General features: G+C 32.7%; 1 protein-coding gene across 1 annotated transcript in view; it reads right to left on the bottom strand.

Moving 5' to 3' along the window:
- Window positions 1–15,149, bottom strand: part of LOC105993453 — a 147,459-nt gene that overhangs the window by 45,722 nt on the left and 86,588 nt on the right. The window contains 5 exon segments of the mRNA XM_013026725.1: window positions 1,711–1,934; window positions 3,338–3,461; window positions 7,153–7,298; window positions 8,461–8,531; window positions 11,166–11,243. Coding sequence (XP_012882179.1) covers window positions 1,711–1,934; window positions 3,338–3,461; window positions 7,153–7,298; window positions 8,461–8,531; window positions 11,166–11,243 — 643 coding nt within the window.

The following is a 15,149-nucleotide window of genomic DNA, read 5'->3' as shown; positions in this document are numbered from 1 at the left end:
ATTGTTTACTGAACAGTTAAATATAAACCTTCTCAAATATACTGTTCTATAATAGAAGTAAGTTGTGATTCTTTGAAGGGAATCATCAGCTTCTTGGAAATGTAGTAGAGATCTTAATTAAGAGCATATCAAACATTGTTGCCCCTCCACATTGTTGTTCCTCTACTGAACCGCCTAGAATCTACAAACCCAGGCTGAGAAAAAACACCAGTCCTAGCTCTTACTTCTATTTCTAATAGTTATGTGCTAAAAATGTGTTTTGGCTTTAGAAAGGGATGGATGAGAGGACAGATCTGAGATGGATCTGGGTAGAAGCATAGGGTAGAACCTTTGCAAGGGCAGAACACAAACCTCACCCCAATGTTTGACACAAAATTTACTACCTTACATATATAGCTGTAACCCCTTGAATTAAATGAAATTAAATTCAAAAATGACAGTGAAATTAAATTTAAAAAGAGCACATGAAAGTTTCTGGCTTTAATATTTTAAATGAATTGGAACTTAAAAATTTAGCTTATCTTTGAAATAAGTTGGTGGGAGTCTGTGATTAGTCTGTGTTAATTGTAGTATCCTAACAAAAGAAAAATTCGTGATAAGTCAAATATTTTTGTGATATATATATATATATATGAAGATAACCCTTAAAGAACAAGCATAAAACTTCATATAAAATGTACATAAATTAGAGTGCAAAACATCCTTCAAGAATATTTTAACAGAGATCTGTAGTAATTAAAGGAACCATCATTGTGTTTCTCAAATAAATATAGCAGAATAAGTTCAAAAGTGATGAAGAATATGCCTCAGCTATTTGGAGAAAAGGAGGTCTATGCTGCCTGAGGTGGGGTTCTATATGAAACTGGCTTCCAGTCAAAGGCTTGACACTAGTAAACTAGATGAACTAGCCATGAAAGTCATGTAGACCATCCTGAAGATTATATGTGACAGAAACTGGAAAGTCAGTACACCAACATGAGCACTTTTCCCTTTTAAGGAAATGCTTTCCCTGCTCAGTGAGAACAGATTGTACCTATTTCAAGCTATAATAATAGAGTTTATAGTAGCAGTAGTAGTAGTAGTAGTAGTAGTAGTGGTGGTGGTGGTGGTAGTAGTGGTAGTAGTAATAGTAGTAAAAATAATCATAATAGTAGTCATAAATGGAACAATTATACATAGTAGTTATAGACGATAAGCATTTTATATAATTATTTCATTTTCAAAATTTATACTGTTATATTAAAAGATAAATGGGAGATGAAGAAATTTAAGTAACTAAACCAGAACAATATTGTTGGACAGTGTTAGAGTCTGGATTCTCAGTCTGTCAATCTGACAGCAGACTTGATTCTGTTTGGATTGTATAGCAAAAATATCCTGGAAAACTTGTAGAAATCTCTTTTGTAGAAATATAAATTTAATTGTTCTGGAATGGTGCCTAGGTACTGGTGTTACTTTAAATTCTTCAGAGTATTGTAATATCCAACTAAAATTGTGATTTCTGTGACTTAAATGCTGATTTCTACTGTGTAAAATTATGCAAAATTATTGTTTCAGAAGTTATTATTTAATGAGATTTCACAAAGACTAATGAGGTGACTTTCTGGGGAAAAAGAATTTCATTCTTCTATGTGAAAATGTTATCATTCAGTAATAATAGCACCGTATGTTTATGACTAATTGAAGTACAACATCTGTGATTATTCCTACCTCAACTTTGGTCAGTCCTAAGAGGGCGATGGCTACACGGACACTACTGCTTTGTAGCGTGCCTGTGATCACTCTTCGTTCGTATTCAAGAGTAGACATCTGCTGTCTTGCTGCAAAAGCCAAAGCCCTTTCCTTAGCTTCATTTGTCAGTGGTAATTTAAGGTTCACATCTAGGACTTCATTGGATTTACATTTCAAATACAGAATATTACTCTCAGCATATTCTAGGGAAAGCAAAATAGTCATAAACAATATAATTGACATTGTTATCCAAGAAGGACTAAGAAGTCTGAAATATATAGATGCAGCTATTGTATTTATTAAACAGAATAAATATAAGCAGATGATAAATTTCTATTATTACCTATTCAATGTCTCAAGAGTAAATCTTCTGTAATTAAAATATTTTATTGACATTCAAACAGAGGTGGTCAAGTGGCTCTTCCATTTAAAAAATTAATCAACATTATTACAAAAAGTATTTTGTGTGCTTTTGTCTGTATTAAGAACATAGTAGAAGGGTGTGGTGAATTCTTCAATAAAATATCACACAGTGAAACCAAAGGAGGATATTCTTAAGAGAGGATCATAACTCATGTGGTGGTTAATTCTTCAATAAAATATCACATAGTGAGACTAAAGGAGAGGATCATAAAATCTCAATAGCTATGCACATATGATCATATAAAATGATATTTATCAAAATGAACTCCAGGAAATGGAAATGAGTTTTTTTCTTTGTTTTTATTTTCTGTAACTTTTGTCTTGTTTATAAGTTTATCTGTTTTGGAGATGGAAAGGGGGGCATAGAAATGGAGGTATACAGGATGAATGAATGCAGTAGTGATACTCACTAGATACTATGTTGAAAAATAAACTCTACAACTTGTGGAGGAGAAGGGACGGAAGGGAAAACCTGGGAGAGAAGCAAGAGAAGGGGTGGCATTGTTCCAAAAGAAATATACTCTTTATCTGGCTTATGTAACTGTAGCCCATCTGTATATCTCCTTTACAGTAACAATTTTTAAAGGGGATTATGTATACACAACCTAAAATTAAGAAAAGTAAGTGAAGGGATAAGTTGGGAGAGTTGGGTGAGAATGTTGAAAGGGGTAACACTGATCATGATTCACTGTATTCATAAGTAATTTGGTGAACAGCAACTCCTTTGTACAACTACTTAAAGATAATAAAAGTATTCAAGAAAATGTTGGAGAAACAGAAATAAACACAAAAAAGATAACTACCAATGAGTGGCAAGAAACGCCATTTGCTTTTAATAGCAACCTTATATCTAAATGCTTACTTGTTTCAGGAATAATAACCAAGAATTAAGACAGCAAGGTAGAATTCTAGGTTATATAACAATATGGATTATTCAGAACATAGTAATATCCTAACTGCATGAGAAATGGATATTGTGCTGAGCAATATTTTATAGGCCAATTTCCAAACTTTATCTAGTCTTAAAAGGAAATTTTAAAAAGAAATACATTTTATAGATAAGAGTACAATACAGTTAAAGGGGGCTTCCAAATCTAGTTATATAGTGGAGGAACTTTCTTTGAGAATTCATGCCATTCTTTAAAGAATATCATCTGTTTTAAAATTGCAAATTAAATAAAACATGTGTATATACCTTCATCTGGAGAACTACTGTAATCAATAGGACCAGGTGGTTTCATTGGAAGAAAACTGGATGGCAAGGGGATCAAACCTTTTCCTTCTACAAGGTATATTAATTCTCCAATCTAAAATATAAGCATACAATAATACAGAAATTTAAGAGGCCATAATATATGCTACATGTTGTAAGGGAAATATTTATCCTGTAAGTCCTTTTCATGCTTTCTTTTCTGAGAAACATAGCCTCTAAATAGGTGTATGATATTAAAGCTTCAATATACCTCTACCACAGTGTATATCATACTTCTACCACAGTGTATATCAGAATGGATTTGGATAGACATTCAACTACTTGAAAATCAAAATGAAACAAACCTAGCTTTGAAGCTGGAATTACAGTATCCTATAATGTTAACAAATATTACCTGCCTGATTGAAGCCCCAGCACTGGCACGCACACACACACACACACACACACACACACACACACACACACACACACACAATCATGAAATCTGAGATCAAAATAAAATTAAGTTTTCAGTGGTAAGTCAAATGAAGAACAAATTCACTATTTTAACACAGAGATTATGTGTTCACTTTTAATGTGTAATTTTCCCATCCTATTTACCTAAATATGTTGATTTACTCAAATAACAGTAAATATAAAATTAATATCAATGAGTATAGAGTAACTATAATTACACACTGAAACTAGTGTGCCTGAATGGAACCAGAACTACTATTTGACTATCCTATAAAAACAAAAATGACTCGAGAGTTTATGTAAGACCAGTAAACTGCTTTTTGCCAGAATATTTCCCTCAAGGATAAATTATGAACAGCGTTCCAGTCACTAGACAAAAAATATGAGGAAAATTTAATTCTCTCTCCATATATATGTGTGTGTATATGTATATATATATACATATATATACATATACACACACACTGTGTATATATATACATATATATGTATATATATACACACACACATATATTTGTGTGTGTGTGTGTGTGTGTGTGTGTGGATGGGTGTGTGTGTGTGTGTGTCAGTTCTGGGGCTTGAACTCAGGACCTGAGTGAGCACTGTTCTTGAGGGGTTTTTTTTGTGGTGGTTGTTTTGGTTTTACCCATCATGGTGTTGAACTCTGGGCCAGGTTCTGTTCTTTAATATTTTGATTAAGGCTACTGCTCTACCACTTGAACCACAGCACCACTTCGAGCTTTTTCTGAGTAGTTTATTGAAGATAAGAGTCTCACCAACTTTCCTGCCTGGACTCACTTTGAACTGCAATCCTTAGATCTCAGCCTCCTGAGCACCTAGGATTATAGGAATGAGCCACAGGTACCTGGCTTGTTCTTGAGATTTTGCCCAAAGCTAGCACTCTACCTCTTAAGTCATAGCTCTGCCTCCAGTTTTTTGGTGGTTAATTGGAGATAAGAGTCTCCAGACTTTTCTGTGTTGGCTGTCTTTGGGCTGCAATCCTGAGAACTTAGCCTTCTGAATAGCAAATATTATAAGCATGAGCCACCAGCTTAATCCTGTATTTTATACACATATATTATCTTTTAAAAATTATTTATATTATCTTTCAAAAATTATTTTGTTGGGCTGGGAAGGTGGTTCAGTGGTAGAGTGCTTGCCTTGCATGCCTGAGGCCCTGGGTTCGATTCCTCAGCACCACATAAGCAAAAAGAAAAAAGTCGGAAGTGGCACTATGGCTCAAGTGATAGAGCTGCTAGCCTTGAGCTGAAGAGCTAAGGGACAGCGCCCAGGCCCAGAGTTCAAGCCCCACGACTGGACCCCCCCAAAAATATTTTGTTGAATTTGTTCTTTTTCAATATTTAAATTAATTTCAAATGTTTTGATTATAATTTTAATATTTAATTTTGATATTAAAATAAATTGTATTAATTTAAATTATTTAAATAATTTTAAATTAAATTTAGTATTTAAGTAAAATTTCTATTTGAAAACACATACTATAACTGAAAATATTATGTATTGGAGTCAGAAAATGTATTGGAGTTCAGAAAATTGTAATCCAATGTAGTGTCATTACTTCCTTCCATGTCTCTTGGAATAAAATTAGTCCAGGCAAAGAACATTAATACTCCAAAAAAGACTTAGGTATAGAAATCCCAAATCTAGATACTGTGTTAAGAAAAAGAAAATTGGGCTGGGATGTAGCTCAGTGGCAAAGCGCTTGCCTAGCAAGCGCAACGTCCTGGGTTCAATCCCCAGTACCAAAAACGAAAAGACAAAAAAAAAAGAAAAAGGAAATTATCTGACACTTAACAGAAAGTTGTCCCTTGTTCTAATAGTTACATGTGCAAGTTACATCTGCTCTTGATTACATATCTTCAGTTGGCATACTTAGCTGAAATTCTACTGTATTTTTTAGAAAAATGCCAAATTCCATTTGCAATTCTAAGAAATCCTCATAGAAGATATTTATTTCTCTTCTGTATTCTGTTACATGTAGTCCTCAAAATAGCAGTTACATGCAACTTTACAGAAGACCAGCTGTTAATTACTGGGAAAGGGGGACACAACACTGACTTTCAGGAAAGTTTGGATCTTGGCTCTTTTATTAATTAGCTGGGTAATCTTGGCTAAGTTATGGATGTCTTCCAAATACAAATAAACTCAATTTTAATAAAAGTAAAAGAGACATAAAAGCACTGACCTAGGCAGAAATATCTTCATTGTTTTCATAAGCCTTAACCTCTGTTTATTATATTATCTTGGTTTCAAGTATTACTAGTTTTTATAACTAATTTGTTTCAAATAGTTGAGTGATACATTACTTTTATGGTTACACAGGCAAATAGGAGATAAGCAAAATGTCTAAAATGTTAGAATTTTAAATTACATATACTAAAGAATAATAATCAATCATTGTAAGTGACTATATGGCTTTGCCATAATTCTAATGTTAACTTGACCTGTAAGAACAATCATTGTCATTTGAAAATGATGTTCTTACAGAATAATGTAAGAAATAAATTAAGTCAGATAAACGAGCTAACGGCAACAATGAAGAGAGATTAAAACCTACAAAAAATTCTATGCCTGCAATGTAAAGGTTAAATTCACAAAAACAAATAAAAATGTTTTTGTTTATACATGGAAGTGGCCTTACTACTTGACAGTTCTGAACAGGTAGGTCTTACTTACAAAGAAATCTTCACATATTTACTAAGAGCAGGAGCTAACTAGGTGGGCTGGATATTTGATTTCTAGTTAAGCATGTAATTGCATTTTGATGAAATATGTAAATTAATAGATGCTTTTCCAATGAGCAATTGTAACTTAATGCACTCTTTTAAACTAGGGCATTACTTCCCAACAGGAAGATAATTCCAAATTTGTTATTTATCTTAATGTTTTTTTCTGATAAGGACAAAACTAAATAAAGATACATCAATATGTGTAATTTTATTTTTATTTATTTAGATTAAATTAATGCTAATATATTCTAATAGCCTATTTCAAAGAATAAAATCAACCTATCCACTGTAATATTGACCATTCATTCCATTTTTTTCTAAAGTTATACTACAGTTAATTTTAAAAAGAGATTTTGAAACATTTGATCAAACTACTGACAACGAATAATAACTATTCAGCCGTAACAAAATTTACACATTATCAGTGGTACTCTTGATATTCCTGATAGTAAAGTCTTTGCCATCCAATGTGAGGACTAAAATTACATACATTTTATAGTCTCCAGCTCTTTTCAAGTAGCCTGTAATGCTTTTAGGAAGTACCCCAGTATGGAAGTGCAGATCCAGATTCGGTCTTACCTCTTTATTACTTAAGATGATAGCGCAGTAACGTATGTGCATGTTAAAGGGAACGTAGTATAGCTCAAAGGTTGAAGATCCTTTCCCTTCCAAATGTACGCTATTATATGAGCAGAAGAATTCTCGTATATAAGTGGAGTTAATAGCTATCAAAATAAGACACAGATATTTGGTATGTAATAAATACTATTCAAAGGGGCTATTTCCACTAGTGATTAACATTTGGGGATCTATAAAAATGTTGAAGGCAAAGAAACATAAAAGTGTAAAACAAAAGTATGCCCCTCCAAGCTTTGTATAACAAAAATGTGCAATATTACCTTCTATTAAAGATTCCTTAACAAAGCATTTTGTTAGAAAGAGAATGTCACTATTGTTTAAATTATGTATACTTATTAGAAGACTTGCCCATAAATCTCCAAAATTTTGTGGACTCTGTAATTGTCTAATTACAAAATATAACAGATAATTTGAACTGAAAATGACTGCTTTTCATATTCATTACTACTGTTTAGTATACACAAATCGATACATTTATATATATATATATATATACACGTGGAACACATGAATACATTTTTGATATGGCCTTGAGTATAGTAGTAGGGCAGGCCAGCTGAGTGACTTCATCCTAACAACTAGTGTTGTGGAATGCAGCAGAACAGCAGGGATGTGATTTCTGATATCAAATCTGAAAATGTTACTGAATTAAAGTATCAATTCTCTTCAGGTGCTTTAGAATACAGCTGTGCTATAAGAATCCTAGTCACATGAAAAGGCTCCCAGCTGAAATCCCAAGGAAGAGGTAGAATTAACTACCAGACCATGTGACATGACTCAAGCTGACAGCAACTTTAGGAGAGACCTTGAGGTAGCTATCTACCTGACCTCAGTTTTCCCAGCAATTCAAGAGAAAATAACTATAACTGAATTCATTTGTTTGATACCAGGACATTCTAGGCTGTCTTTTAGCTTTTATTTATTTTCCTATCTGACATTCTACCATCTTGTCTAGACCTACAGTTATTTCATAAAAAAGTAAACATGTCTTCCTTTAAAATTGAAAACTATTGATAGTTGGGATTTAAATAGATTTAAGTAGGATTTGAAGAGAGAAATCACATCCCCTGTAGGTTGGAGGACACTTTCAGTGGGGTGAAGGGGAAGGTATCATCAGAGTCTTCTGAAGGAGGGCAATACTGCAGCCTCCTGTCCAACCAACCATCCCCAAGACTTACCATTTTATATTATGTTTTTCTCATTAAAATAAGTCAGGAACAAGTACAAAGTTTAACTTGGAGTACTCACAGGTTTTGAAGCCATTTCCAGAATGGGAATAGCCCCTATGGATATCATATGCATTGCCACTCATACAACCACTGTCACAGAAAAGAAGAAAGTGATATCAACAGTACTCACCAAAAAACTCAAAACAACTGACTGAATTAAATCTTACAGAATCATGAAAAAGATGTCTGTCTACAATTTGGCATGTTAAAAATAAATGTTTCAAGTTCATGTGTGTTGTGCATCTGTGTCTGTGTCTGTGTATGCATATGTTTGCAAGCAAGTACCAGTTCTTGAGTTGAAGGCTTTTTGCTGTTACTCAGAGTTTTGCACATGACTGACCATTCCACCACTTGAGTTAGGCCTCTAGTCTAGTTTTTTTGACTGCTAATTGTGAATAGACTTTTCTGCCTGGGTTGGCTTCAAATCTTGATCCTCAGATCTCAGCTTTCTATGTAGCTAAGATTGTGAGTGTGAGCTACCAGCACCTGACCTTCAAATATGATGATATTTATGTTATTTTAAAAATTCAAAATTACAAAACTACAAAAATATTTCAAATTTCCAACACTATTTTTTATAAAATAGAGATAAAAATTCAATTTTTACCTTAAAATACTGTCAAAATGTACTTATTATTATGATATTTGTACATTTTGACAGTAAAGTAGAAACTCAAAAATTAAGAGCTCTCGGTTTAAGACTAAACAAACACTCTCATCAAAAGAGTTTCTAGAACCTTTTCCTTGACAAAATTCTCTTTTCTGCTTATTATTTTCACATTTTCTTCTGTTTTAAAAAGTAAAGGGGACACTAACAGTTTTAATATCTTGGAGTGGAGTTTTGGTGGTATACTGTAGCAAATTAAAGCCTCAAGCAATTGCTTCACTGACAGGTTCCAGTTCTTTCAGAACCCACCAATTCTTTCACAGAGCAATCACTGAAGAAATCAAACATTTTATAATAGATAAAATACTTAAAATTTCCCAAACATTAACATAAATGTAATACTCTTTCAGAAAATGAATCATATTCATTTTAATCACAGCAGGATCAGCACAAGAGTAATGATGGTTTCTGATGACTTTGACATTGGGATTTGTATGCAATCAAAATTACTAAATTTTCTCCTGATTTTGTTTTTTGCATTTAAAATATGACATTGACACTACTGAGTATCATATAAAAATGAATAAATTAATAAAGTACAAAAATATAATAGTAATAATAAAAATATTCATGTTTTTCACTAGTAGAGACCGACATCATCTTTTTCCTTCCTTTCTTTGAACTTTGAAATAGTTTCAAATTATAATTTTTAAATGGCTAATTCATAGTTTTAAATGAATAAGAATTATAAACAAATCTTTTAAAACTTGTTTGATCAGAAGTCAGTTTATTTTTAAGTTAAATATAGACTTGATAAAGTAAAAGTTATTTTTATTCTAAATACACAACTCATGGAATAAGAGAAATAGTTGAGCTTCATCCATAATCTTTGTTTCCAAATTTACCAACTTGATAAGGTCTATTTGTATCTCCAGTGTAAATACTTAGGGTAATTTGTCAATATTCAAGGGACTAAACAGATGAATGGAAAATTCTAGTCACTGATTTGTCTAGTTCCCTGCTGAGGTAAACCCCTCAGGTCAAGTGGATCGGGTTTGATCTCTGTCTTTGGTATCTGTTTCATGGGCCAAGACTCACATAAATCACTTTACATTTTTTCACCCCATTATTTTTTCATAAAATAATACATTCTAACAGAATGATTTGTTTTAGGACTGATGTTAATAATCTGTTCATACACACATCTATCTGTCTGGCTGTCTACTCATGTCCACACAAACATAATGCTTTTAGGATAAGGGATTCACTATTCAAACCAAGACCTTGTGACATTTTTACTGATCATAACCACTATGAATAAAGAGAATTTACATTTTCATCAATGATATATTTATAGGAACTTCTTGTGCAGTACATATGCAATGGAATTTTACTCAACCATTAAAAAGAATAATACTATGTCATTTGCAGGAAAATGGCTAGACAAAGAACTTATGTAAAGTGAAGTAAGCCAGGCTCATGTTTCACTCATGTATAGAGGCTAGATAAAATACAACTATGCATGCTAACATACAAGGGCTCAACGCATTTATACACAAACTGATAAAAGGTGGGTATATTTAGGGGAGGAATCCAAAGGCACAACTTTTCTGAACAACTATGGTATTGTTCATCAAAACAAATACTGGGAAGTGGAAACGTGGGGGATGATAAAAGTGGGAGAGGGCACCAGAATGGAAAGATGAGCAAATGTAGTTATTATATTCAATGTACATGATATAAAAAATGAACTATATAACTTGAGGGTAGAGATGGAAGGAAAAAAATGGGAAAGAATGAAGGAAGGCGTGAAATTGACCAAGAAGCAATGAACTCATAACCTGAATTGTAGAATTTTATCCCCTTACAATAATAAAAAAAATTCATGTGCATGAACCTACTAACACTTAAGCACATATTTCTCTAAGCATGTAAATAATATAAATTAAGCATTTCAAATAAATGAAAACTATTGTGTTATTCTACCTATCATCTATCTACTTCTCTTACTTTCTTTCTCTCTCTCTCTATATATATATATAAAACAAGTTTCCAGAAGCACTAATTCTTACAAGCTTTTCTCATATACTATGTGTACAAAATATTTAGGCATTTACCTATGCTTAATTATTCGTCCAGGATCAGTTAATTGTGACGGCAAATGGATAAGAGTTGTGGATTCTACCAGAGTTATTCTGAAATAGAAAAATAATTGGTGTCAATTATACTGCAACAAAATTTGGATATCCACAAAATATTGTTTTATATTTTCCTGGATCATTTATAAAATTATGAAATCATATTATAAAATGTTATTAAAATCAGAAAAAATACAATTTAAAACATTCATTTATCCTTGTTCTACAGCTCAAAGTATACATATTATAAAATGGGAAGACATTTAATATAAATATTTGAAATAATATTAAAACACAAATAAGATTTTCTTTTATATGAAAAGGCAACAACTAATTTTAATAGCAATGACATTCAAAACATCTACTGACTGCCCAAATTATAGTACTGAAATAAAAAGAAACCATGCAGTGTTACTAATACATAGCCAGAGCTTTATGCATAAAGTATAATTTCAAATTATACTTCCAGGAAACAGAAAACATATCTTTCACAGGTAGTATGAAATGTGGAAAGGTAATTAACCCAATAATTTCCTGGTAGAGATTTGGCTAGTAGTGGTTAAGCTCTTGTCTAGCATACACAAAGTCTTCAGTTCCATATTTAGCATTGCAAAAGTAAATATCTAGAAAATGAGCATATTATTAAATATGCTGTCTTCTGGAATCTCACAGTAGTACAGTTCTTCTTGTATGATAATGTACATTCATTCAAGAAAGATACATATTCCTTTGTGAGTTAATATGAGTGAAGGTATTAAATAAATGCAAACATGAATGTACAATCCCCCTTGAATTAGATTGCTTACTTTATCACTGATAAAGTAGAATAACCAAAAAAAATCCTGCTGTAATAGTAGATGAAAGATACCATTAAAATCATGGCTGTTATAACCCCTGTTTTCACTGTATTTGATGTTGGTATAATTTGGGGAGGAGAGGGAAAAAAACAAATTGCTTAGATAGGGATACAGGTGGACCCGTTGCAACAATGAGAGGTACAAAATGCTATGCTGAAAAATGAACTTTACAATTTGGGGGGAGAAGAGGGGAGAGTGTAGTCGTGGAGATAGGAGGGCAGGGATGGTAGGGGAAAAACAAAGGAGGAGGCAACAATGCTTGATAAAAAAAACTTTTTTTATCCCTCTGTACAGTATTTTCACAATAAAAAACTTATTAAAAATTTAAAAAAAATCATAGCTGTTAGTGTGGTGGCTCATGTCTGTAATCCTAGCTACTCAGGAGGCTGAGATCTGAGGAGCATAATTCAAGGACAGCCCAGGCAGGAAAGTTCATGCATCTCTTATCTCCAAGTAACCACCAAAAAAGCAGTGCCTCAAGTGGTAGAATGCCAGCTTTGAGGAAGAAGTTCAGGGACACCACACAGGCCCCAGAATTGCCACTATATACAGGATATATAGGATTATGTATTGAGGTTCAAAGAAGAATATGATAACTTCATTGGAGATATTATATTAAAAACTAAATAACTCATGTCATACTGGTTATAATTTTTAAAAATAATCTATATAATACATTAAATTTACTTGCCTTTATTATATTGTATAATCTATTTCAAACATAATTTGAATATTAATTCTCTTTGTTTATTTACAATTTTTGGTGCTATATTTATGTAAGGATAGATTCAAATCCCCTAAACTAGTCAGGTGTGGTGGTACATGTCTATAATTCTAGTACTTGGGAGTCTAAAGCAGAAGGATTGCAAGTTCCATACCATTGTGAACAAGACAAACAGTATTAGGCCAGCCTTGGCTTCATAGGGAGACCATACTTCAAAAACAAATCCCTCTGTTAGCCATTTTCCCACTGCCAAAAACATATACCTCTCCTAAGAATTAGCCTCTGAAATCAATGATCAAAACATATTAAAGTATTAGAATTTGGGGGGAAACAAATGTATAACATTTTTCCAAGTGCTACGATATTCAGATTTTCTTTCAACACTAGAAAGCAGAAGCATAGGACTAACTTTTTAAGGTTGTGCTTTTCTCTGAAAACTGCAGCCAGTCATTTGGTTTACTCAAAGATGCTTTTTAATAGTGGGTTAACACATGTGCTCCCATTTTATTGCTTATACTTCAAAATAACAAAATGGAACAAATTATAGACTACAGTATTCTTGCTTACATGTATGAGAAAATAAAAAAATTATAAATAGTTGTTTCAAGCATTTTCTTCTATTCTCAATAATTGATATTATCATAAACTACCAAAATCCTTCATAGTGATGAAAGACATTGAAAATGGTCAAATAGTAAATAAATCATAAATTATTAAATAATAGGCATATTATATCATATTGAGACTTCTAGTCTCAAAATAATTATAGTGTGTATCTGAGTCCTTAAACTGGAAAAATTAGAGTTCCTAATTTTTAAGCAGTATATGAGATATCTCCCTCCTCATCATGAAAAACTTCTAAGAAATTTTATAGTACCTTTGATTAAAAAATTATTTCCATCAACTTATCTGACTTTTCTGCTTGACTCACACATATACTAGTTATTGCAAATAAGGGAAACCATGGGACCTATGTTTCTTTGGGTCTGGCTTACTTCACTTAATATAATTTTTTCCAAGTCTTTCCATTTCCTAACAAATGGAGCAATGTCATTCTTCTGATAGAGGCATGAAATTCCATTGTGTATATATATCACATTTTCTTGATCCATTCATCTACTGAGGAGTATCTGGGTTGCTTCCGTATCTTAGCTATGGTAAATAATGCTACAATAAGCATAGTTGTGCTGGTAGCTTTAGTATGGTCTTGTTTGTGGTCATTTGAGTAAATGCCCAAAAGTGGGATTGCTGCGTCATAGGGGAGCTCTATATAGAGTCTTTTGATGTTAGGGGAATGAACCCCAAGATAAGTATCCAAAATTTTTTTGTTATTTTTTTCCTTTCATGAAATTCTTTCTAACATAGTTATAAGATGATTTCTATGTTGCTTTGTATGTCCCTCTCCCATGGTATAACCCATGCTTTCACTGTATTTAACGTTGGTATAATTTGTGGAGGGGAAGGGAAAAAACAAATCGTTTAACTAGGGATACAGGTGGACCCATTGCAACAATGAGATGTACAAGTCGTTATGTCGAAAAATGAACTTTACAACTTTGTTGGGGGCGGGGAGACCAGCTGGGGAGAAGGGGGAGTATGGGAAGGGATGGGAAGTGGAAACAAAGAGGAGGCAACAATGTTTGATAAGAAATGTATTCGTAATGTTGCCCATGTAATTGTAACTCCTCTGTACGATATTCTCACAATAAAAAAATAAAAATATATTATTTCCAATACATTACAAATGGTTTTGCTGCTGATTCTCAAGATGGACATATACACTAATAATGTGCAGTATAAATTAAATGCAGTGTTCTCTATAAAAAGGCATTTTCTGATTAATTCAATATTCCAGTTTCAAATATTAGAAAATAGTAAAATAGAAGAATTTATTAATTATAAACTTTTTTCATCAGATAACGTAATTTTATTTATTTTTTAATTTTTATTTTTTTATTGTGAAAATACTGTACAGAGGGGTTACAATTACATGGGCAAGATAATGAGTACATTTCTTATCAAACACTGTAGCCTCCTCCTTTGTTTCCCCTTCCCATCCCTTCCCATCCTCCTCCCGCCCCCCCAATCCTCCCCACCCCCCCACCAAAGTTCTAAAGTTCGTCATCGACATAATGACTTGTACTTCTCATTGTTGCAACGGGTCCACCTGTATCCCTATTTAAACGACTTGTTTTCCCCCTTCCCCTCCACAAATTATACCGACATCAAATACAGTGAAAGCAGGGGTTATACTGTGGGGGAGGGACATACAAAGCAACAAAGAAATAATCATATAAATGTGTTAGAAACAATCGTATAAAAGAAAAAGAACATTTGAATACATATCTTAGGGTTCATTTCCCTAACATCACCTTATCTGAC

Source organism: Dipodomys ordii, unplaced genomic scaffold (genome assembly GCF_000151885.1).
Source record: "Dipodomys ordii isolate 6190 unplaced genomic scaffold, Dord_2.0 Scaffold96, whole genome shotgun sequence".
In the NCBI taxonomy this organism is placed as follows: Eukaryota; Metazoa; Chordata; class Mammalia; order Rodentia; family Heteromyidae; genus Dipodomys; species Dipodomys ordii.
Note: the sequence above shows the minus strand (reverse complement) of the source record. Positions and strands in the feature narration are given on the sequence as shown.